This window comes from Pristis pectinata, chromosome 31, assembly GCF_009764475.1.
Source record: "Pristis pectinata isolate sPriPec2 chromosome 31, sPriPec2.1.pri, whole genome shotgun sequence".
Taxonomy (NCBI): Eukaryota; Metazoa; Chordata; class Chondrichthyes; order Rhinopristiformes; family Pristidae; genus Pristis; species Pristis pectinata.
The window spans coordinates 11,068,660-11,092,503 of NC_067435.1; the positions used below are offsets into that span (position 1 = coordinate 11,068,660).

General features: G+C 43.1%; 1 protein-coding gene across 3 annotated transcripts in view; it reads right to left on the reverse strand.

Annotated features, from left to right (window-relative positions):
- The window catches only part of LOC127584987 (BTB/POZ domain-containing protein 8-like), a 106,293-nt gene that overhangs the window by 78,937 nt on the left and 3,512 nt on the right, over positions 1 to 23,844 (reverse strand). For all 3 annotated transcript variants that reach the window (XR_007958455.1, XR_007958454.1, XM_052042078.1), the window contains exons 2-3: positions 12,275 to 12,815; positions 5,338 to 5,419 (exon numbers count right to left, since the gene is read on the reverse strand). Coding sequence is in view for 1 of the 3 variants with exons in the window: in XM_052042078.1 (XP_051898038.1) it covers positions 5,338 to 5,419; positions 12,275 to 12,791 (599 nt within the window). In the remaining 2 variants the exon portion in view is untranslated. The remainder of the gene's footprint in view (positions 1 to 5,337; positions 5,420 to 12,274; positions 12,816 to 23,844) is intronic.

Below are 23,844 nucleotides of genomic sequence, written 5' to 3' on the forward strand. Positions count from 1 at the left end.
GGATTCTATACAAAGGTAGCAGTGTTAATTGGGAGAGGTGATTGGACTCATGAAAGTCTCCAAGAATACCAATTTAAAGGATTACTCCAGTTTCAGATTTATTTCACTATGTACTCCTGCAGCTGGAAGCTGCAGATTATACTTAACCCAATGATAGAAACTGCTGGCACTTGTCAAAAACCATCCAGTCTCATGACCATTGCTGCTCAGTAGCAAAACCTCAACATTGATAGGTATCAGCAGGTAGATACCTGGTTTGAGGACATAGTGGCCTATTTTAATGTATAGCCAATCAACCTATAAAGCTTCACTAATTAGATCAATTCCCCTACTTCAAGCCCTATTTTTTTAATTATTCAGTTCTCTTTTGAAAAATTGTATCAGCTTCCACTTCAAAGTCCACAATGTTCCAACTTGCAGTCCCACTCAAGGACAAAACCAGGTTTCACACTGCAGTATTGGGGGGCAGGGGGGGGGTGTCAGTACTGTCATTTGGGCAAGCAACCATTCTGACCCACTTGCTGTAGTCACCAGTGAAGACCCCACAACGCTGCCACTTGGTCAGTCTATTTCCCCCCCAGTCAAAACCACATTAAGAAAACTTATTGCCATCAGAGCATGCAGTGCACAGATTGTTAAATACCTTTTTTTAAAAAGGCATCAGAGTAAGAAATACTTCCAAGGCAAGAAGCTACTAAAGAGAACTGTAGCAAATCCAAAGTCTCCATACTTTTATTCTAACCCCAAAATACAACCTACAAGGTCCAATGGAATCCCCTTCCCATTTACTGATTTAGTCCCATTTTCAACTAGATGCCAAACATGAGATTTTTTTGTTTACTTTGTCTAATTATCAAATAGTTCCCCTGCCCCCTAAAATACACCTGTAGGGTTGACCATGTAGGCACAGGGAAAACATCACAGCATCTCAACTCCATGCAGTGATCTGAAGGTATAGTAATTATTGGTCCAACTCACCGACCTCCACCCCAATACAGTGGGGGAAAGAAAATTGGGCACAGCCCACTATATCCAACAACTGAGATCAAGATTAAAAAGTTAACTGAAGGCAACTATAGGGAAGAGGCATTTGCCCAGCCCCTGAAGCACTAACATTCCCCTTGATAGTCCCCAAACAGAAGTGCACTGCAGTCACTTTCAGAAAACATTCCTGTAGCATCTTCGCAAAGCAGGTTTGCAGAGTTCTAATACTAAGCTAGTGACCACAAAACAGGATGGAGGGGATACTCCCCCACTGTACCATCCAAGTGACTCCTTGCTACCCAGAAGGTTCCACAGGTCAAACACTCACCCGTTTGTTGAAGTGTGCAATCTGCAGCAGGGAGGCAAGGTTTGTCATGAAACAGCAAATCCAAATATCAAAAAACCTGGAATAAAATCTCACTGTACAGAGAGCTCTGCTTTCAAGGTTGTTTCAGTCAACTGAGCAATTAGCAGAGAGTCTGAAGGGGCTGTATGCTGGGAACTAGTCAGTCTGGGAAAGACAAATAGCACAAACACAAGAGCTGGTCAAGTTATTCAGCACAGCTAGCAAGCTAGATGGAACACTTCCAAATGACTGCGTGCTTGGGTTTAAAGACTAGTCTGAATAAGACATTAAACATGGTCCATTAATTTTTCCATTTTATTCAGCCATTAACCTGGATGAAAGTTGGGGTGATGCAGGGGCACTTTTACTACTATAATTACTGCTTAGATCGACTCCATATAAAACCTCCCAATATAGTTACACAAGTCAGATTGGACTAGGGAAAGCATCAGGCAATCAACTAGATGAATGGTGGGGAGTAAAACTGATCAATGAGGTCAGCCAGTAACCACTTTTGTCTGAAGTGACCCAGGATGTCTCCTGCTCTTTTTAAGCATCAGGCAAGAACTGAATAACATGTGCAAAGTTTTGTCAGAAGTTTTAAAGCAAATTTTAAAAAGTTGCAAAAATGGACAAAGGGGACAGATTTCAGGCTGGGGGAAGAAAGAGCTGGATATGCAACAGTTAGAGCCTCATTTGGAATACTGTGCGCAGTTTTGGGCCCCACATCTTAGGAAGGATGTGCTGACGTTGGAGAGGGTTCAGAGGAGATTTACGAGAATGATTCCAGGAATGAAAGGGCTTAAGTATGATGAGCGTTTGTCGGCTCTTGGACTGTACTCGCTGGAGTACAGAAGGATGAGAGGGGACCTCGTAGCGACATTTAAAATGTTGACAGGTAAGGATAGAGTAGATGTGGCTAGGCTGTTTCCCTTGGTGGGCGTGTCTAGGACCAGAGGGCACAATCTTAGAATTAGAGGGTACAGTTTCAAGACAGAGATGAGGAGAAGTTTCTTTACCCAGAGGGTGGTGAAATTGTGGAACTCCTTGCCACGCACAGCAGTGGAGGCCAGATCAGTGGGGGTATTCAAGGAGGAGATACAGATATCTAAATAGTCAGGGTATCAAGGGATATGGGGATAAGGCTGGCAAATGGGATTAGAATAGTTTTTTTTTCTTTTTTCCCCCCACCCCATTTCTTTTTCCCTTTTCCTTGGAGCAGACTCGATGGGCCGAATGGCCTGCTTCTGCTCCCTTATCTTGTGATCAGGTAACAGCAGTCCAGCACCCAACACTAGAGACTTTACCCTAGTCACATTGGATCCGTCAGAAACTAGGATGCCCAATAGTTGTGTTTAAGTATCATCTGCCTGATAGGAAGACACTTTGATAGACCACTTATACCAGTCAGAACCCCAACCCCTTCTCCAGAGGAAAAAATTGGTGGAACTTGATTTAGTTTTAAATGGGCATTTTTATTCTGCTTAGCAATTCTATAGTACCCTTCCTGTAAAATGAGAAAAATTTTAGTCACTCAGTTGCAGGAGCCTATTCACATCAATTGATGCAGGAAAGTGGGGTCAGTGCAACAGCATATTGGACCTTTAGCTGTGGGTTAAAAAGTCAATTAACATGGAACTCAGTACAATGGAAATGAGAAATTTCTCATTACTAAAGCAGTCCCTTGGCACAGGATGTCTGTTCCTCAGCACTGGAGATGTTAGTGTGTGGATTCCTTAAAAGCAAGGTGGCCAATGCACAGCAGCTGCCCCAGTGTGACAAAGTTCAGTGGTAAGATCCAAAGCAATTAGGTCCCAAGGTTTGAGGCTCCAAGATAGGGAATGGGTGACCAACACACAGAGAGTGCAGGAGTCCCTTGCAGTCATCTCCCTCCAAAACAGCTATACTGCTTTTGATACTTTTGGGGGAAGATGGCTCATCAGGGGAAGGCAGCAGAAGCCAGGATCATGACACCAAGTGGCTCCACTGTACAGGAGGGCAGGAAGAGATTGGCAGAGTGGTAGGGGATTCCATGATAAGGTGAAAAGACAGGAGCTTCTGTGGCCACAAATCAGACTCCTGGTTGGTGTGTTGCCTCCCAGGTGCAAGGGTCAGGGATGTCTCAGCAGCTGCAGGGCATTCTGGAAAGGAAAGGTGAACAGCCAGTTGTTGTGTATGTAGGTATCAATGATATAGGAAAAAAGCAGGATGAGGTCCTACAAGCCAAATTTAAAGAGCTAGATTAAAAAGTCAGACCTCAAAAAGGTAATCATTTTAGGATAACTACTTGTGCACATGCTAGTCAAAGTATGAATAGTAGCACAGTTAGGATGAATATGTGGCTTGATCAGTGGTGCGGGGGGGTGGTTTTAAACTCCTGAGGCATTGGAACCAGTTCTGGGAGAGGTGGGACCAGTACAAACCAGATGGTCTACACCTGGGCAGGACTGGGACTGACATCCTAGGGGGAAAGTTGTTTGCTAGGCTGTTGGGGAGGACTTAACTAATATGGCAGGGGAATGGGAATCCATGTAGAAAAGACAGAGGGAAGCAGAGCAGATACCAGAGCAAAAGTTAGCAAGGAGAATAGAGTACAGGAAAGTCAAGTCCAAAAGATACAAAGGTTACTAGATTCTAAGGATGATGGAGGGCACTTTATCTGAATGCCTGCAGCATTCAAAACAAGGTCAGTGAACTTGTGGCACAAATCAGTACAAAAGGATATGATTTAGTGGCCATTACAGAAATGTGGTTGCAGGGTAGCGATGATCTCGAATTCAATATCCAAGGGTATCAGGTAACACAGAAGGACAGGCAGGAAGCCAAGGGAGGTGGGGTAGCATTCTTAATTAAGAACAAGATCAGGGTGATAGTGAGAGAACAAGAGATCCAAGGAATGGAATGTTGAGTCCATCTGGTAGAGATTAGGAATAGTTAAAAAGGGAAAAACAACCCTGGTGAGAGTTATCTATAGGCCACTGAATAATAACATTACAGAAAAGATATACTGGCTTTGGAGGCAGTGCAGAGGAGTTTCATTGGGTTGATTCTGGAGATGAGGGGGTTAGCTTATGAGGAGAGATTGAGTTGTCTAAGACTACTCATTGGAATGAGAAGGGATCTTATAGAAAGAAGTTATGAAAGAGGATAGACAAGATAGAGGCAGAAAAGTGGTTTCTGCCGGTAAGTGAGACTAGAACTAGGGGACATGGCCTAGGGGAGTAGATTTAGGACAGAAGAGGGACTGCTTCTCCTTCCTCCTCCCCCAAGAGGAGTGAATCTGATGTTCTCTGCCCAGGAAAGCAGTAGACGCGACCTCATTAAATATATTTAAGACGCAGTTAGATTTTTGCATAGAAGGAGAATTAAGGGTTAAGGGGGAAAAAGGCAGGTGGGTGGAGCAGAGTCCACAGCCAGATCAGCTATGATCTCATTGAATGGCAGAGCAGGCTTGACGAGCCAGATGGCCGACTCCTGCTCCTATTTCTTGTGTTCTTAATTGGAGACCAGGCTCTGATAATGACATGGTAGATGTACGGATCAGTCCAGAAAAAGATGCATGGTCATTAGGATCCAACTACTTTCTGCCAAACCAGATTACAAGGTATAGGAGGCATCGCTAGATTATCAGCCCTACCACTCAAAGCACACCAACTTCAGAGTTGGAATTCCATATTCCCCCTCCATCTGGTTCAACTAGCAGTGGACAAGTTGGCTTGGAACAGCAACATTTGCTCAGTACCTCCAGCATGAGATGTAGCAGTCAGGCTTATTGGTGTTTGGTTTTTGGGGGTGGGGGGTGGGTGGTGTGGTTGGTGGCAAGACCATCAGCTGAAGCAAACAAAAATCTTTAAGGAACATGAGTAACAAGTTTTGTTCCATTATGGAAACAAAAATTCCAGAATAAGCCAATGTACAATTCCAATACAAAGGGGAAGCCAACTATCAAAATCCAGTACCAAATGCTCATTGACCAAGGTTGGCATTGTGGTGCACCAAACCCTTACCTGCTCACAGTGCTGCGCTGGGGCTTCACTGGTCTTTCTGCAGGCAGTTTAACTGCTGCAACAGCAGTTGGTTTCTTGGAAGCTGTAGAGATAGAACTAAAGTTAGTTAAGGCACCATTTCAAAACATTTGACTGCAGCCAATTCTTCACTTTAGAAAGCTGCATTTTAATGGCTAGCATGAGTGGAAGTATAGAATAGTTTGAATTCAGGTGAGATAAAGTTACTCATGTAAAGAGTTATGTTCTACTAGGTCTCAAGGCCTGCACCATTACAAAAGTTCCAGTGTTGTCATTAGAGGGAAAATAGATTCACCATCTGCCCTTCCATTCTCCATGGCAACACCCACATCCAACTTCAGAACAGCGACAACCCTTGATTAAAAAGAACAAGTTATTAATTCATCTTGAAGGGCAGAAAGAGGCAGGTCAAGCCAATAATTTCAAACAACTCAGTCAGGTATTAACCAAAAAACCCTCAAAATGGAAGAGACAGGAAATAGTGAAATAGATTTAAAGGTTCTCAGTTAGTTCTTCTGATGAACCAGCATGAGGTGTCATCTTAAATGAGCATGCAAACAGAACTCTTGAAAGGTTTCCTGTCTTCATTTCAAAGCAACTTCATTGTAGCCAGAACTAAAAGAATTGCCCCTACTCCAATGCCAAGGTTGCACAGGTCACAAATGGGCATAAACTAGCCTAGAGGAAAAAAAAAGTGGATTCATGAGTTCAAGTGAGGGAGATCAAACAGGAATCCAGTTCAAAAAGCAGAAGCAAAAGAAAATTTAAGGTTGGTGCAGAAGATTTACAAATTATAGTTCCAACACAAATTCCTACCTGTGGGTTTTTGGAAGGGTGGGGAAGTTGGTAGAATTGTGAAGTATTTCTGGACACTCCTAACTAAACAAACTCCCACCATGTCACGTGCCCACAATTTAGCGGGTAACTGTCGAGGGTCTATCAGCAACTAGTTTTAGGTGGAGCATGTTTAAGGGGCTATTGGTTGTCATCACTAGTGCATGCCTGCAGAGTACATAGAGGTCTGGCCCCAAGGGAGGGGGGCTGCGGGTGGGGTGATAAAGACAACCCAGACTACACCCCATCCTCCTCCTCAAATCTCCCCTTGTCAAGTTTATTTCTAAAGACCTCTACAGAAAGCACATTTAGTTCCAGATTGAAGCCCAATGGCAGGATTTGAAAGCAATGACAAAGCTTCAGGGGTAGCTTAGATTGCCAGAACACTTTAGCATTACTGTTAACAGACCCAAGGGAGAGGATAATCAGAGCAAAAAAGTGACAAATCTAATGGGCCAAGTAGTTTCTTTTAAAAAGAAATCCATAAGGAATTAATAATCTAGATTGCCCAGGATATGGAGATAGGGGCAGTTGAAGGTTTCAACCTGACTGGCTTCTAGAACTGGCAACTGCCAAATACGAGACAACTGCTCTCAACTTGAACTAGAATACAAGCAGGTTGTTAAACCAATGTTCTTAGTATTTGGGCAGGGTTTAAAGTTTAATTGGCAAGAGACTGCAAAGCAATCTAGGTTTAATGCACCATTTGTAAGCAGCTAGTATGCAGGTACAGCAACTAGCAAAGTGGCTAATGTTATCACTCCAGAAATTGGATACATAACTAAAGGGGTTATGTAGGGCATTAGTAAGACCATATCTGTAATACTGTGCACAGTATTGGCCTTCTTACTCAAGGATGGATGTTGTGCATCAGAAACCATTTCAGGTTTACTGGACTGATACTAAATCTGGTAGATTATCTCAATGTTACACAGGCTAAACTTGAACCTGCTGGAGCTTAGTGCATGGGGATTTGATTGAAACATACAAGATCCCAAGGGGCATTGACAGGGTATGTGTGGAAAGGATGTTTCTTGGGAAGATCTAGGACTGGTGGGGGGGGTGGGGCGTCATGGTTTTAAAAACAAAATTACTTGCCTCCAAAGCAAAGTTTGAGGATCACAAGTCTTTGGAACTTTTTCTCCAATGATAGGGGAAGTGGAGTCTTTGAATAAAAAGGCGGCCAGGGTAGGTAGATTCTCAAAATGGTGGGAAATTACTGCAGGTCAACATGAATGTGGAATTAAAGTTACAATCAATCAGCCACGTCAAACAGCAGAGCAGGCTTTAGAGGCTGAGTGGCCTACTTCTGCTCCCAATTCATAAGCCTCCCAGAACCCAAGTTTTAAAGAAAAAAAATTTTTCCTGTAAAGCTCCCCACCTAGTTTTGTACAGACCAACCGCTCAAAGCTTACTGGACTCTCCCTACCATGGGAGACTGGTCACTTCAAATGCCATCAACTCTGGGTAATCTGATACCAGTCTCAGCATCAGCAGTCTGGACACCTACAACTGTAATCCACCCTCCACCACACACAATGCACATCTTTACAGGAGAGAAATTCAAACATGACTTCCCCCCCCACCCCCCCATTCCCTCAATGTTAAGATTACCAAAAGATGAAGATGCCAAGTACATAGCCAAGTGGGATTTGTTTGAAGAACTCCCAGCCAAAGACACCAAGGGCCAAATCACCCTGCCTGTATATAATAAATTGATTGAAACTTCTCACTCACCATCTGAACAAGATCAACTTGAAACAGTTTCTCAACTTCATCCCCTGTATAAACAGTTCTCCCATTCAACATCTATGGGGCACAGAATCACCAACAGCAGTTTCACCATGGACAAACCATGTGTGGATATTGTAAGTGGCTGGAGTGCAAAATCTGGTCTACAGCCAAGGAAGGAAGTGAGGAAGGCCAGTCACTTGTGTTCCAGGTGGCTGCAAGCTTCCCAACACCAATGCAACACAGATGGAGAATTATAGACAGTGTCTAAAGGGCTTCTTTTCCAACTCAATTCATAAAGTGCTTGTTACATTTATAAAGGGAAGGCAAATACACAGGAAAACCATCTTATGTTTGCCTTCCCTTCAAGGACAGAGTTAACACCATCCCCAAAACAAGTGCAAAATCCAGCACCAGGCATAAGAGTGACCAACGCCACAAGATGTTGGTTTTAGTTAGCAATAGGTCTCCATGAAGTTAAGCTGCTTCAACCCTCTCAGGTTCTTGTTTGTGTGCTACTAGGCTCAGAACCTCTCCAATGTTAAATCTAAGTTAATATTGGGTTTCATCCCTCAGAAGGAATATTTGATTGTAGATTCAAGCACAGCCAACAAAAAAGTAACCTGGGCTCTCATCCAAGAGGCTACTCCCATTTATTCAAAGATCACTACAGGCAGCATAGTGGCATAGCTAGTAGAGCCACTGCCTTACAACACCACAGATTGAGGTTTAATCCTGACCCTTTGGTCCCATGTGGAGTTTGCACATTCCTGTAACTACACGAGTTTCCTCCAGCATCCCAAAGACATGCTGGTTGGTAGGTTACTTGGCCACAGTAGACTGTCCCAGCTTATAGGCAAGTAGTAGAATCTGGAGAATAGAAGTGAGAGCTCAAGTGCCAGCATGGACTCAAATGCCCATTTCTATGCTCCATATCTATCAAATATTCACATAGGGGGAATTGGACAAAATAATTTGGGGAAATCAGCCCTTGAGCAAATGGCACATTATTCAGTCAGACATCAATTTTGAGCTGATGTTCAATTAAGTAGAGGAGAAAATCTAAGGAAGTTCAAGAAAGAGACAATTTGACACCATTAACGTAGTGACCAGGTTAGAAAACAGCTAGGATTGATGCCATCAGTTGTGGCTCAGTGGGTAAATATTTGCTTCCAGTGGAAAAAGGTCAGTTTCAAGCCCCATGCAAGGCTGGAGCACAGATCCAAATCTGTTTAACCATAGCCCTGGAAGGGTGGCACAGACAACTGTCTTAGACCATGCACAGATTGGCACTTTCTACTTTAAGGATGGCTTCTGGATTATAGCCAGCACATTAACTGTTACAGAATAAGGGGTCCACAGGAATGTGCAAGGTATGAAGCAACTTCACTACAGTGCAGTTTAGATATTGAAACTATCATCTCCAGCCCCCACTGAGAGATTATACAACTTGGACAATTGTCTCAACTTCTGACAAGTGACATTTCCTTATGATACTTTGCAAATTGTTTACAAGCTGGGCATTATTCCCAGCATCACCAGAGTCAATTCTATTGGCTGCAGCTGTCAGTCTAGTGGCTTCGTGGTGCAGAGCCTCCTGTCAGCTTCTCTGCACCCACCCACCACATGCTGGGTCATCAGCTGCTCAGAGCAGCAATCAATATCCCTGCTTTACTATGAAGTAAAGAGCTGAGTTTTTGTCAAAGTGTTTGTTCCAGCAAATCCTTAAATTTAGCCAATGGTCACCCCCATTCTTCAACACTGCACCCCCTCCATTAGAGCCTTTCACAAATCCTGAATTTATTTCACTGTGCTCAATGCCTTCAGTTGCTAGAGTCTCAAACTCCAAAATTCCCCAAGGATGTGCTAATCAGCTGTAGTAAGTTATCCCTTGCTGCAGGTTAATGGCAGAGAGTCAGTGTTAGTGGACATGCAGGAGACCAACATGGAACTATTAGCCCTCTGGGAGCCAGCACAAACTTCATGGGCTGAAAGACTAACACCCATTCTCTCTCTCCCTTACACACACACACCCCCCCCCCCCCAAAATGAAGCTTTAATCACCCTTCTCATTACTCCTTTGATGTTGCTGCACCCTGTGGTAGAAGTTTAAATATCCATTCAGGATGGATTGTTAATTTAACAACTCTTGCACTATGTATCAAGTAAAGGTTTATTTAAATAACTGTAGAACAAATTCCTGTTTGTAACATTCCTATCCCAGCCAAATAACATTGCCACCAAAATAGGGGAGGTGTCTACTGAGAGTTGGAAGAAGAGTCCATCTCATTCAAGACAAGTCCCAGCACACAACTGTTACACAGCCATGCTTCACTTAGCTGAAGCATCCTCCAAATCCCCATTGGGAATTTAGACCAGATGACTGGAATTTTGGTTGGTGGGAACCACAGGAACAGCCTCAGAAGTAAAAGGGCAACCACATCATTTAACATGTGAAGGAGCCAAGTCCATAGACAAGCAAATCCCTTCCAAACCCTTTCTGCACGACTGTAGCATCAAGACCCAACCACTACAAAAATCATTGGATATTAATTTGCTTTTAGGGGGGTGGGGGGGGTTCTTGTGTGGAGACACTGCAAGTAGTGATGTCATTTGTATCACATACACCACCATCTTCCCTTTTATGCCTCCACCATTGGTAATTAGTTTTAAAACCCATTCCTTGCATCAGGGAAACTGGGTTTGATCCCATTGAAGGCATGACAGAGAATGTCAAAGTGGGGATCTTTGATAATGCATGTTGCCTTCTTGAGCCAACACCTCCTGTAGATGCTACTAATGGTGGTGAGGGATGTGCCCAAAAGGTGAAGTTATTCTAAAGTGGATAGAGAAGCTAGAGAAATGTTGCCATGTTTAGCAGGATACCATGTTTAGCAAATTTACTCTGGCACACTCTAAACCTCTTCCTTTGCTTCCTCCATATCAAGTGAAAGGTAATTATCACCACCTGCTTCTCCAATACGTGACTGTGAAGCCTTCTTCCCACATCCATTGTGTTCAACAAGACAACAGATGGAGAAACTTGCAGCCTGGTGACTTAGTGGCATGCTATAGAAAACAGCAATTCTGCCCAGAATAGATTGAAATAAGTGAGACTAATTTAACTTCTACAAAGCCAATTAGAAGAGGACAGTTACAAACAGATTTAAACTGATTTTCTAAATTCACACTTTAACAGGTCTAAAGTATCACCACCTTAAGAATAAATTTACTGTACAGCCCAGTCCTTTATGCACGAGACTTTGATAGGGTGAAAAAAAGTCACCTATAGACAAAGTGAGTATCAGCTGCTAAAACAGGGACCGTTCCAAACATTGGCACTTTAGGCTTTACATTGCTGATCCCCAGATAGAGCCACACTATCGACAAATGACACTGGTGTTGAGAATAATCTATGTCAAACATACAGAAGGTACTAAAATTAAATGCTAGAAACACTTGGGTTAGGTAAGTTTTTTGGAGGGACAGCTAACATTTCAGGTCGACTTCTTAAAATAGAAGTCTGCTCACATGCAGCAGCTGCACTTGGCACTGAAATGTAACACCATTTTGGAAGCAGTGTAGAACATTTGATTATATTCTGCTTTAACATAATCAAAAATATTGTTAGAACCATAGAAAACTACAGCACAGAAAACAGGCCATTCGGTCCTTCTAGTCTGTGCCAAAACATTATTCTGCTAGTCCCATTTACCTGCCCCCAGCCCATACCCCTCCAGACCTCTCTCGTCCATGTATCCATCCAATTTACTCTTAAAAGTTAAGAGCGAGCCCGCATTCACGTCAGATGGCAGCCCATTCCACACTCCTACCACTCTTTGAGTGAAGAAGTTCCTCTAATGTTCCCCCAGACCTTTCCCCTTTCACCCCAAAGCCATGTCCTCTCGTACTTATACACTACAGTTGCACACACTACAAGTTGTGTTCCTTCAAGAATGTACCGTATGGTGCAATATTGTTGCCCCAGCTACTAAAGAGGGGAATTGGCTGCCTTCAAGGATATTTTCTGGTACCTCTGCCTGTTAGAGAACAAAGCAGCAACAAAGATCCTACAGACAGAATATGGTGACTTTAGAAACTATAGATAGGAGTGGTGCTTTACAAGAAAAGTTGAAAGGAATTCTGTGCTGGGACTCCTGTGAAGCAAAATATCATTTCAGGTGAACTTTGCCCAATCATCCCACTTAGTAACCTCATGCATAATACCCAGCTCTTACACCTCGGAGAAATCATAATGCAATGCTGGAGAACTCATTTCCTCCCCACATATTAGTTAACCCTCTCTTCCTCTCCCCACCCAACCCCCAAAGAAAAAGTCAAGTAATAAACAAACCTGCAGAGGTGGAGCAGTGCTGCACTGGGGCTTTGACTTTGGGAACAGCTTTGCTGGTGGGCAGTGCCTTGATTGATCCACTTTTCTCCACATGATTGGGCTGGTTACCATTCCCACCAGCACTGCTGGGGGAAGCCACGTTTTCCTTCAAAGCCTTGCTCCTGGCAGCCATTTTCTTCTCCATGATTTTGTCATGAGAGGACATGCCAGACCTTGCAGTTTTGGAAGAGGCTTTTTGCTCCTGGTCATTACTCTTTTTAGTGACAGCATTGGCCACTCTGCTTGGCTGAGAAGAGGATGGTCTACTGGATATTGGTTGTCTACTGCCTGTGGTCCCCACCTTAGCCTTGACTTGGGTTCCAGTGGTGGATTTTGCACTCGGTTTCCCTTTAGCAGGCCCATCGTTCTTCTGTTTGCTCATTGGCCCCTTCATGGCTGCTCCACTTTTGTTATTTGTGGTTTCATTTGAGGTATGGACATCTGCTGCAGGAGATTCATCCAGCTCTTCAGATTTCATGGCAGAGTTTTAGGAGCAGAGAGGCTGTGGTTTGAAAAAAGGAAAAATCAATTCAAGAGCAAAATACCAAGCTTGTCTCTCCAAGATAGAAGAATCCATAAATAGATTTAATTCTGACTGGAATATTGTCATTAGAACCAAGCCAAAGTAGTTTTGTATTACCATTCAGCTTTGTATTTTTCTTTACATGATAGGAACTTTGTACCATTAAAATTCTACATGGCATGGTCTATTTCTTGGTACATTAGCATCAGATGCCAGGTTTCCTGGGTTACACTGCAGGGTTGCCAACTGCAATGGAATACATTACAAGTGAGTCACTCAATCCCTCGCCTCCTTGCACCCCACCATTGATTGCTGCAGCTTCCCTGATTGACAGGTTATTCCAGCCAATGAGAAATCTAGCATAGTGAAATCCAACTACACCTTCCAAACTTATGATATTTATAAAACCTGCTTTCGTGAGATTTTCATCACTATGCACCAAAACAGCACAGACCCCAACAGCAGGCACGTATGCAGTTCCTCCACACAAAAAAGCTTGCATACTAAAGAGTTCTAGGAGAGAGCACTAAACAGCCACCTGTTATTGCAGCTCATTTTTCAATTAAAGACTTCCATTGGCTTTTAGAAACAACTGCCACCTTGATATTGGGAGCTTCTGCCAACATGTCCTAGTCAGACACTACTGTAGATGCCAGACACCATTTGAGATAGTAGTGCAATAAATCAGCTCATAGCTGCAAAACACCTTGAATAGGGCAAGAGAGATTAAGGATATATAGGAATATAATATTTGAGAGGTAGAGCCCAAACATGAAAAGGTCAAGTTTAGCATTCAAAAAAAAAAGGAACTCAGCATATCAGGTAGTACCTGTAGAGGGAGATGGACAGTCAATGTTTCAAGTTGACACCTTTCACTTGGACTGGGACAGCTCCCTCCTTAACTCCCTTTTTGAAGGTGGTGATCTTTCTCCTGAAGAAGGTACTCCCATAGTGTTGGGGAAGGAGGGGCTCCAGGATTTGGAGCCAGTGAACCCCACCCTTCCCAAAACAGAATTCCAGATATTTCAAGTCTGAGTGATTCCAAACAGGAAAAGGAATTTGCAAGTGGCACCGTTTCTATGTCCTGCTAGGTGGAGGGTACAGTTGGTGAGATGGTGCTGGCTTCTTGAATAGTGCATGCTATAGGGGAAGTGTCAATGGTGGAGAGAGAGAGTTCAGAGTTGTGGATGGTGTGCCATTCATTTGGGATACCATAGAAACAATGACTGCAACACTGCTTCAATTGATTTTGACTGACAGCCACATTGACCATCCTTTCCCCTCTACAAATACTGCCTGGCTCCCAGAGTTCCTCCAGCAGCTCATTTCTCTTTACTCCAGATTTCAGCATCAGCAGCCCATTGCATCTTCAGGTTAAGTTTAATGTGGGATTTTCAACAGTAGGCCAAGTGCTGGTGGTGGCAAGTAAGCAGGGGAAGAAAGTTAAGGGAATATCAGGGACAGACCTGATACAGGAAGCAATACTAAGCTAGGAGGCCCCAGCAATATTTTAAAGTTATGATTTAGTAATCTCACTGTACAGTCACAAATGTTGCATAGATTGCCATTGGAACATAAGGAGCTACAGATGCAAACCAAGTCAAGTGTTGCCCAGCAGGAAGCTCCACACCAAGATAGAGGGTCACACCCAATCACAGCCCTGTAGGGCAACAGTTGAAAATGTCCTCCTCTGCAGAAGAGTTCAAGCCATCAGATACTAGCATCCCAAAAATTAGGTAGGGAAAGCAAGTTATGGGTATAAAATTCCAAGTTGTTTGTTCTCAACCAAATGCATTCAGTGCCAAATCCATTGAGAAATTTACCATCACCTTCTGCAGACAAGCAAATACACTTCAATGTGGCTGTTTCTTGTGGAAACTCCATTCAAGTTAGACACCAGTATTCAGGTTTTGACAGCTTGTACGATTCAGACACCAAGCTGGAAGGTGTCCAAAACAGCCATCGCTGAAATGCCACACCAATCAAAGTTATTGGAGCAGTGTTGCAGTTATCGTTGTTTCTCTGGTCCAGGTATTCCAACTGAATGGAACACCATTCAAAACTGTGCTCCCTCCACCACTGATACTTCCCTACAGTGTGCACTCTGAAACCCACACCAGCAGCTCACCAACTGTACCTTCCACCTAGTGGGACATGGAAATAGCACTTGGACCCCTGTGTAGCATTGTCCAGACTTAAATCTGGCATTCCATTTTAGGAGATGGAGAGGAAAATTTAACTATGAGAATCAATGCTTTATTAACCAGTCAGAAAAGTGGAGAAAATTGATGACCGAGGATCAGATGATTGGACAAAATCAGGCCAATCTTTTAAATTGGGAAAATGTTGGCATTCCAACACTATCTAGATCAGGCTGCCTCAGAAACAAAACACAAGTTGCCAACTCTTGCATACCATTTAACCAAAAGCAAATCACTGCATCAGGAGGTGAACAAAACCAGCAGATGCCCTCAAGGTTCCTTACACCAGAGTTGTGGTGGTTTGGTGCAACTAAGCAGCATACTCAGATACTGCAGTGAAGAGTCACCCACATTTGTGATTTCAAGGCACTTTTCTTTTTGGGTGGTGGGGGGGGGGGGGTGGAAGAAAAAGTGGCCCCACTTCATATCATGCAAATTAGCATCGTCTAACCCAAATGGTAGCATTACCTAGAATGAAAACTGGATCTCAAACAATGTAGAATTATTACCCTGGAGAATGACTACAGGACCAGGTTAGCATGTACTTTAAATAGAACATTGACATGAAGCGATCCAGGATAAAGCAGTCTCCAGTTTGTCCCCTCAGGCCTGACTAGGCAGAGACCAAGCTCCAATGCCAAGTTCAGGCACAGATCAAGTTCACAGCTCCCTGAAAATGGTGATACAGGTGGATAAGGTAGTGAAGGTGGCATACATCATACCCACCTTCATTAGGAAAGGCATTGAGCACAAGAGTTGTGACACATTGAAACTGTACAAAATGTTTTAGACTACACTCAGCATCTTGTACAGCTCCAGTCACTATAGGAAGGATGTGGTGGCAATCAAAAGTGCTGACAGGACTAGATTCACTGAAGTGTGGCCTGCTATAGAGGGAGTTGGTTACCAGGAGATCACATAGGCTGCATTTCTCACTGGAGAATGGGAAGCTGAAGGGTGATGTTAGGTTTAAAAATAATGAGGGGTAAATAGTAGGAGGGAATCTTGAATTAGAGAACACAGGTTCATTGAGAGAGGAGAGATACTTAAATAGAGATTGAGGGAACAAGTTCCCCACAGAGGGTGGTGGTATATGGAACAAGCTGCCAGAGGCAGATACAATTGCAATGTTTAAGGCATTTGGATAGACAAGGAGTAGAGGGACACAGGTAAATGGGATTAGCATAGACAAGCATCATGGTCAATGCAGACAAGTTGGGCTGAAGGACCCCCATTTCTGGACTGTACAAATATGGCTCAAGGAGTTTACAGATTTGGATTACAGGAGTCCTTTTCCTCCCACTGTTACAGCACAATTTCTCCATCTATTTTTGTCCACATTTGATCAAGATTAGAGCAAGGTTAATATAAATAGCCACATAATAATATTAAACAAGAGGAAGTGCTTAATTCAACAAGACTCAAGTGTTTTAAGACTTGAAACTGAGGAGCAAACCATTGCACTGTGGCCCAGTTCCTTGCATTTTGCCTTTGCTGAACTCCCTTAACTTGTACCAAACATTCTTGGGGTTTATAATTGAACCAAATTGGTGTTGAAAATAAGGAGTGCTAGAAATCAGATAGAGAAGATGCTGGGGATATTCACAGCAGGTAGTACCTGCAGAAAGAAACAGTTGATGCTTTGGGTCAAAGACTCTTTTTCTGAGTCTTTGACTTGAAGTGTTCAATGTTGCTTTCCATAGGTGCTGTCTGACCTGATGGTTTTCAGCATTTTCCCTTTATTTCTGTTTGGAGGATTGCACGTGAACTTCTAACACCTTGATCAATTCTTTTCATCACTCCAAAAGCCTACAGCCATCTTTAACTAGCAGGGGGGGGGGGGGGGGGGGGGGAGAAAAATAAACACTTTATCCAGACTCCCTGAAGCACTGAATTATCCCTTGGATGCTATTGGAGCAAGAATTCAGAGCTAATGGCCTAGAAGTGTAATGTGCTCTGGTGGTTCACACAGCACTTTATTGTGCAAATATTTAGACTGTGGAAGCTAATGACAACCCCATAATCATTTGTTGCTTCACCCTAGAATTACAGACCTCAAGAACTGTCTGGATTATGTGTTTGGAAAGTTAGGGGAGGGATACAAATCAGCTGTACAATTGGGTGTTGTGACAGGTTTGAAAAGGGGCCAGAGACATTTCATACACCAACCATGTGTTGCAAACATTCCAAGTGACAAGTAGTGTAGCCATAATTGTATAAATAGAAACTCAAATGTTTCCTGAAATTGGTTTAGGAGGCACATTGTTGGCTTTAGTAGCTAGAAGCATACTATATTTCAAGAGTTTCTCACAGTAATGACCAAAGACTTGGTTCCTTAAAATCTGCAACATATAGAACAGCTCATCCTCAAATATCTAGCAACTCAGGGACAGTGCTCCAAGTCATCAGCTCATTATCCCAAAGCTGTTACAACCAACACTTCAGTGTTGAGGGAAAGCAGAGGAAATCCCTCAGCCAACCCAGTTTTACATCAGCCCACTACATCCATTCCTTTCCCATCCATCGAGTCCAGTCACATCTTACTAACTGGAGTCAAGAAACTAACCCATCTGAATGGAAAACAAAATTTACATAAAGTCCAAAACTAGCTGAAGGCCAAATCCAAGTCTTCAATTTCTCTCCGCTAATGCTGCTTGACCCACTTTCCAATGTGCGTTTGCTTGTCCTTTACCAGGATTGGCTCAGGAGGGAATGATTGGTAGTCAGCTAGCCAATCATCCACCATCATACTCCAGATCAGTTCCAACTTCATCAACTGTTCTAAGCAAGCCCATTGGGAGAACTCAATCCCTCCAGCAAATTAAAGTGGACATGATGTATTCAAGCAAGCAATTGCTAACTGCTAAGTCCAAGTCAGGCCTTTGAAGTATACAGACCCAAACCAAGAGGTGGAGACATGGAGGAATCTGGAGCAACACACAAAAAGCTGGAGGAACTCAGTGGGTTAGTCAGCATCTGTGGAGGGAAGTGGACAGTTGATGTTTCAGGTTGAGGCAAAAGATCCTTATATAAAGAGGCAGTCTAGAATGGTTTGCAAATCAGGACATGTTCATGCAAGCACTTCATGTGTCCTTCTTTAGTGAAGGATAGGAGTGAGATAAAGATAAGTTTGCACCCAAGCAAACCAGGTGAACACTTGTTCTTGTGGGCAGATCACCCAGGACCCAATATTCAATGCTATAGGATATGGGTTTGATTTTTGTAGACCACTTGGGGGGGGGGGGGGGGGGGGTGAGAAGGGAAATCATTTAGCCCTTCAAACCCACCCTATCATTTGAGCCAATCACAGCTCATCTCCACCACACTTCCATCTACCCATTCTGGTTCTGCAACATTTTTACCTCCTCTCCCCCCACCAAAATAAAGTCTTTAGAAACAGAGGGGATTCCAGATTTCCACATCTGTGAAGAGCACTTCCCAACACCACTTGTTTAGTCAAGAGTGATGTCATCTTCTGACTCACTTTGTCCAGTTCAGAACTGGTACCAGATAGACAGTAAAGACAGGAATGGGCCCCTTCAGCCCACAATGTGCTGAACTAATGACAACCAATTAAACCAATCCCCCTGTATTCATGTGCAGAACCAAGAGCCTCTGGAACACCATCATATCTACCTCCACCACCCTGGCAGCACATTCCAGGCACCCACCACTCGGTTAAAAGAACTTACCCTGCACTCCTAAACACCTACTCAGTTCATCATTCAAACTGGGATTATTTGTTGACTTGTCAGATGCTTGTAAATGGTCAGAACAAATTACACTCCCAACCTTCAAGTTTCAGTTGAAGGCAATATATTCAGCATGCAAATGCTGCTATTTTTTTTGGCATAGCATTCACCAAGTAACATGTGCCCAACTTAATGAAAACACATTTGGAGCCTGCTGGGCCATTCACCAAGATACTACTTCACCCAGCTTTGTAAACCTGGTTTCCCACCCACAGGAATTGTTAACTATCCCAAAGTTGAAAATTAGGAGTCAAAAAAAAATCAATTTTCTCTTCCCACAGATGCTACTTGACCTGCTGAGTACTTCATTTTCTGCTTTTAACTTAGAAATTGATCCCAGTACAAATTGCCATTTCAGATATCTACTTGTAGGTGGTAGAAGATTCTCCAATTTCACCAAGCTTTAATATTCAGACTATTCAATAAACAACTATTGGTTGAAGAGCAGAGGCCAGGATGTTAAAGTTAACCAAGTGGATACTTCAAGACATGCAAAAAGATAGGCTCCAAATAAGTGATTAAAAATTTTGAACACCATAGAAGGTGGCAAGAACAACCTTGCCTTCAGCTGCACAAGGCAAATGACTGGATATATTGTTAACTCACTGATACAGTTGTGTAACCCTTGGAGGAATAGCAGGCCATTTCTGGTAATGCAATCACTCATCTCAAAAATACCACAGGACTTCTGGAACAATTTGCATTTCTGCTCACAGTTACTGTCTTTATTAAAGTGAAAGTGAACAAGCCAGTTTTTCAAAAGGCAAAAGAAATTAGGACGTCAGCTAATTGCAAAGATTCATACCAATTTCAAAACTTCAATCTCCCAGGACATGGGAAGATTCAATGACATTGTTGCTGGAATGGGGGTCAAGTCACAAACAAAAATTTAATTTAGATTCAAGAGCGCTTTGGGGCCCCCTTCATTAAATGCAGTTAATTAAACCCATTAAAATGCCAGTTCCCTACAAAGCAGCTCCAGTTTTTCTGATCACTCCTCCCCCATTATATGTCAGGGCAAGACTGATATCAAAAAGTCTGTGGCAGGAAAAGTTACTTCTGCTTCACTTTCTCACTTCAGGGCAGTACCAATGCTGAAGTGGACCAAGATCTACTTCAGTGCCAAACATTGGAGATTAAACTAGGACCTTTATGTTCTCCTGATAAGTACTCTGCCTAGACCCCAGGTTTATAGCTCATTACCCAATTTGATTGTTAAAACAACTTCTCCCTCTTCTTACAGTGAATGACAATTGTCAATTAACTACAAAGCCTTTTAAGAGACTGATCTCCATTCCAGGAGGAAAGCAGAGAGAAAAAAAACAGTAGATGCTGGATCAGGCAGAATCTGAAGAAACAAAGTATTACAACCTTTCATCAGAACTGGGAAAGTCTTCAAAACATGTTGGACAGATACATACCAGTTGAAAATTTAGAAGAGCAGGTAGAATGATATATCTTGGGGGGGGGGGGGGGGGGGGGCGGGTTGGTGGCAAAGACTCAAATCAAGATGAGATGGAGAGATCTTTACAGGGTGGATGTGGAGAAAGTGTTTTTCTCCTTGAGAAAGATCTAAAATAGCCACTTATTTAAGAGGAGGGAAAAATTTCCCCTCCCCTTCCCCCCCCCCCCCCACACAAAGGGGAGGGGGCAGTTCAATCTTTGGATCTCCAAAGATAGAGCAAAGGGAGTCTTCAAATATTTAATGTAGAGGTAGATACAGATTAGGTCGTTAGAGGCCAACATGGGAGTGTAGGATGGATGTCAGTCAGATCACATTCAGTTCAACAGACACAAGGGGCTTACTCCTAGTTTGCATTCCACCCCCCCCCCCCCATTTGAGGGGGAAGAGGGGTGGAATGAAGAGGACCATAGGAATATCTGATTGGATGACCAAGATAGACCAGCTGTGGTGCTGGTGGCTTCTCCTCAATATCCACAGCTCAGCTGCAGTAAGTAGTAGGAGGGCAGAAATACTGGAACTGATCTACAAACAGCTGGAGAAAAATTCAATTTCCAACTTATCCCAGGAACTGAATAGATATTATAGGTTGATCATTCCATTTCTCCATAGATGCTGCCTGACCTGTTGAGTATTTCTCATTGTTTTCCAGACTAACTCAAACTGGGATCTGGTGCTACAAATGCAGCCTCTCTCGGCAGGTCCAGATGCTGGCACCCATTCCGTTGCAGAACCATGGACAGAAGATTGTCAAATATGTCTGCAGGCAAAACATCTTCCAAGAGATGAAAAGTAATCTGCTTGCTAGCTTCCACAATTGGTCTTTAGACTTCCTAGAGGTTGGAGTTGCAAGGTCCTCCAGATACTGGAAGCTGAGCAGATCTCTTGACTAATGGCTTTTAAATCACTCAAAATAGTACTGTCTTACAACAGAAACAGGCTTTCTGGCCCACCACATCCTATTTTCCTGCATTAGATCTGTATTTTTCTATGCCTCAAGGTGTAGATCTAAAGGTCTCAAATATAGCGATTGTATCCAATTCCACAACCTTCTTTCTCTGGCAATGTCCTCGATATCAACCACAAAATAAACTTGCCCTCAAATCTCACCTTAGACCTATGCTCTTATTTTTGATGCTCCCACCATAAAAAAAAGATTCCCACTATCTTATGCCTCAAATCTTGCACACCTCCATCAGGTTACCCTCAGCCTCCTATGCCCCAGGGAGGAAAAGCCCAGCCTATCTAATCTTTCCCCATAAATAAAGTCCTCCAGTCCAGGAAACATCCTGGTCAGTCTCCTCTGCACCCTCTCCAGCACAGGGTGGTGACTAGAACTACACACAATACCCCAAGTGCAGCCTAACCAGCATTTTGTAATGTTGAAATATAACATTCCAACACTTTATACCCCAACCCATGAGGCAAATATGCAATAGGCCATCTTCACCACCCATCTACTTTCATTACCATTTTAGTTGTGAATTCTGTTCCTGCTCAATATATTGCAGAACTAAAAATAAGAGATTCTGGAACAAGTTCCAGATTCGGTTGGGGTTGCACAAACCCCTTTTGACTTTTCAAACCATCAGGAAAATAGGTTTTGACATGAACACGAAGTATTCTACCTTCTCATTCCAAATTCAGAGATGATGATCAAAATGCAACTCATTGCAGGGGGTTAGATTACACGACAGACATCATGAGCATTAAGTGTACTGAAGGACAGCAGGTAGCACTGTTTGCTCACTAGCAATACTGACATTTATTTTCCATCCACACTGGATGCCTAGTCTGTGCACATTACACATCCAAATACCATTGACTTCCTGGTGAATGTATTAACCACAACAGGCGAATGTAATTGTCCAATAGAATATCAGTTCATTACAGTGACAAGACAGATGAGCAGTGCTCTGTACCAAACGAGAGAGGGTGGCTTCAGCGCCACTTCATTCTATCTGCTAGCTCATAAACCAGGCTTCAGGGTTAAGAGGTTGCCAAGTCTTTATATTAGCTGGAGACCTACAACTCAGCTACGTTAATTAGGATGAACCGATGCTGGCACTATTATTTCCTCTGCACCTTGAATTTAAAAGGAGGGGGAAATTTAAAGCAAAGATTTAGTGACAAGATTTAAACAGGAAATGGTTTCTCAGCCCATCAAAGAAATGTAAACTGGTATTTCTGGACTGAGGGATGATAAACTGATTTCCCTTCTCTAAACACAAACTGATTACTCTACAATGTCCCTAAAGTGTGCTTTACAGCCCAAATATTTCCAAGTGTAGTAAAGTGATGCAACAGGCAGTGAAATAGCAAGCTCACCAAATAGCAATAGTCCTTTATGTGGCGAGGGTGAACAATGACAGAAGAGCGTTACAAATACTCAAGGCCTGGGATCCCTCACAACAGTGCTATTGTTGACACCAACAGCAGGATAGACATTCGGGGTGGGAAAGGATGAAGAACATCCTGTGGCCCTGTAGTGTCATGGTCCCAAGTCTCCAGAGGATTGATGCATGGTTTGAGCATCACATCCTAAAGTTAGCACCTCCAACAGCACAGAACTCCATCAGTACCAAGTTACACTGAAGAGACAACCTTGAGCACAAGAGTATCTGGAGAGGGTCTCAGACCACCCAAAAAGACACTGGAGATTCTGCAACAGGACCACTGGCAGCTTTAAAGTAGGAGCATGCAACGGTCAGGTTCCCACACAACTTCACTGGTAAAAATAAACCTCAGACCCGATTGAAAAAAGTTTAACTCCTTCACAGCTTGCCATTGAAACACAGCAGACAACCACAGTTGAAAAACAATCTCAACCTGAGGCTTAACAGGATTCATCCAGAATCCTGCTCATTAGCTTAGTGACATCCACAAACACATTTGACTTGCACACAGCACAACAGCCTCAGCTCAAATACCAAGACAGCCTCAGCCTGACAAGGAGCAGTGCTTAAATCAGGCTGCAGAATTCCCCCCTCCCCCATGGCACCAGATTCATGAAGGTCAAATCCTCATTTCAATCAATTCTCCGCTGATGGATTAGAGGGAACAATTCACCATCTGTTCCACTGCACTGGAGCAGGTCACAGTCCTAAACCCAAACAGGGTGGAACACAGCCAGTCACCATTCTAAATAAAGTGCAAACAAGGATGTGGGCAGCAGCTTCAAAACAGTGTTTGTAAAGCACATTACTCATGTGAGGTGCTTCACAGGAAACATTAAACCAAAAAACAACCCGAGCAAAAGATGACATATCCAAAGTCAAGGTTGTTAAAAGGTTTAAGGCATGACTGGTTAATAAAACTAAATCCAAGGTGGCAAAATGTCGGAAACTATCAGCAGGTCAGGCAGCATCTATGGAAAGAGAAACAGTTGATATTTCAGGTCAAAGACCCTTCAGAACTCAGCAGGGGAGGGGGGGTTTAGTTTTCAGTAGCAGAGAAGGTGGAAGAGGGTTGGGCAAAACAAAAAGGTAATTCTCCAAAAAAAGACCATATCAGGTGGTGTGGCAGGTGGATGCAGATCATGATTCATTGATTGGATTGGAAGGAATGCAGTTATCCTTACATGGCTGGGAGGG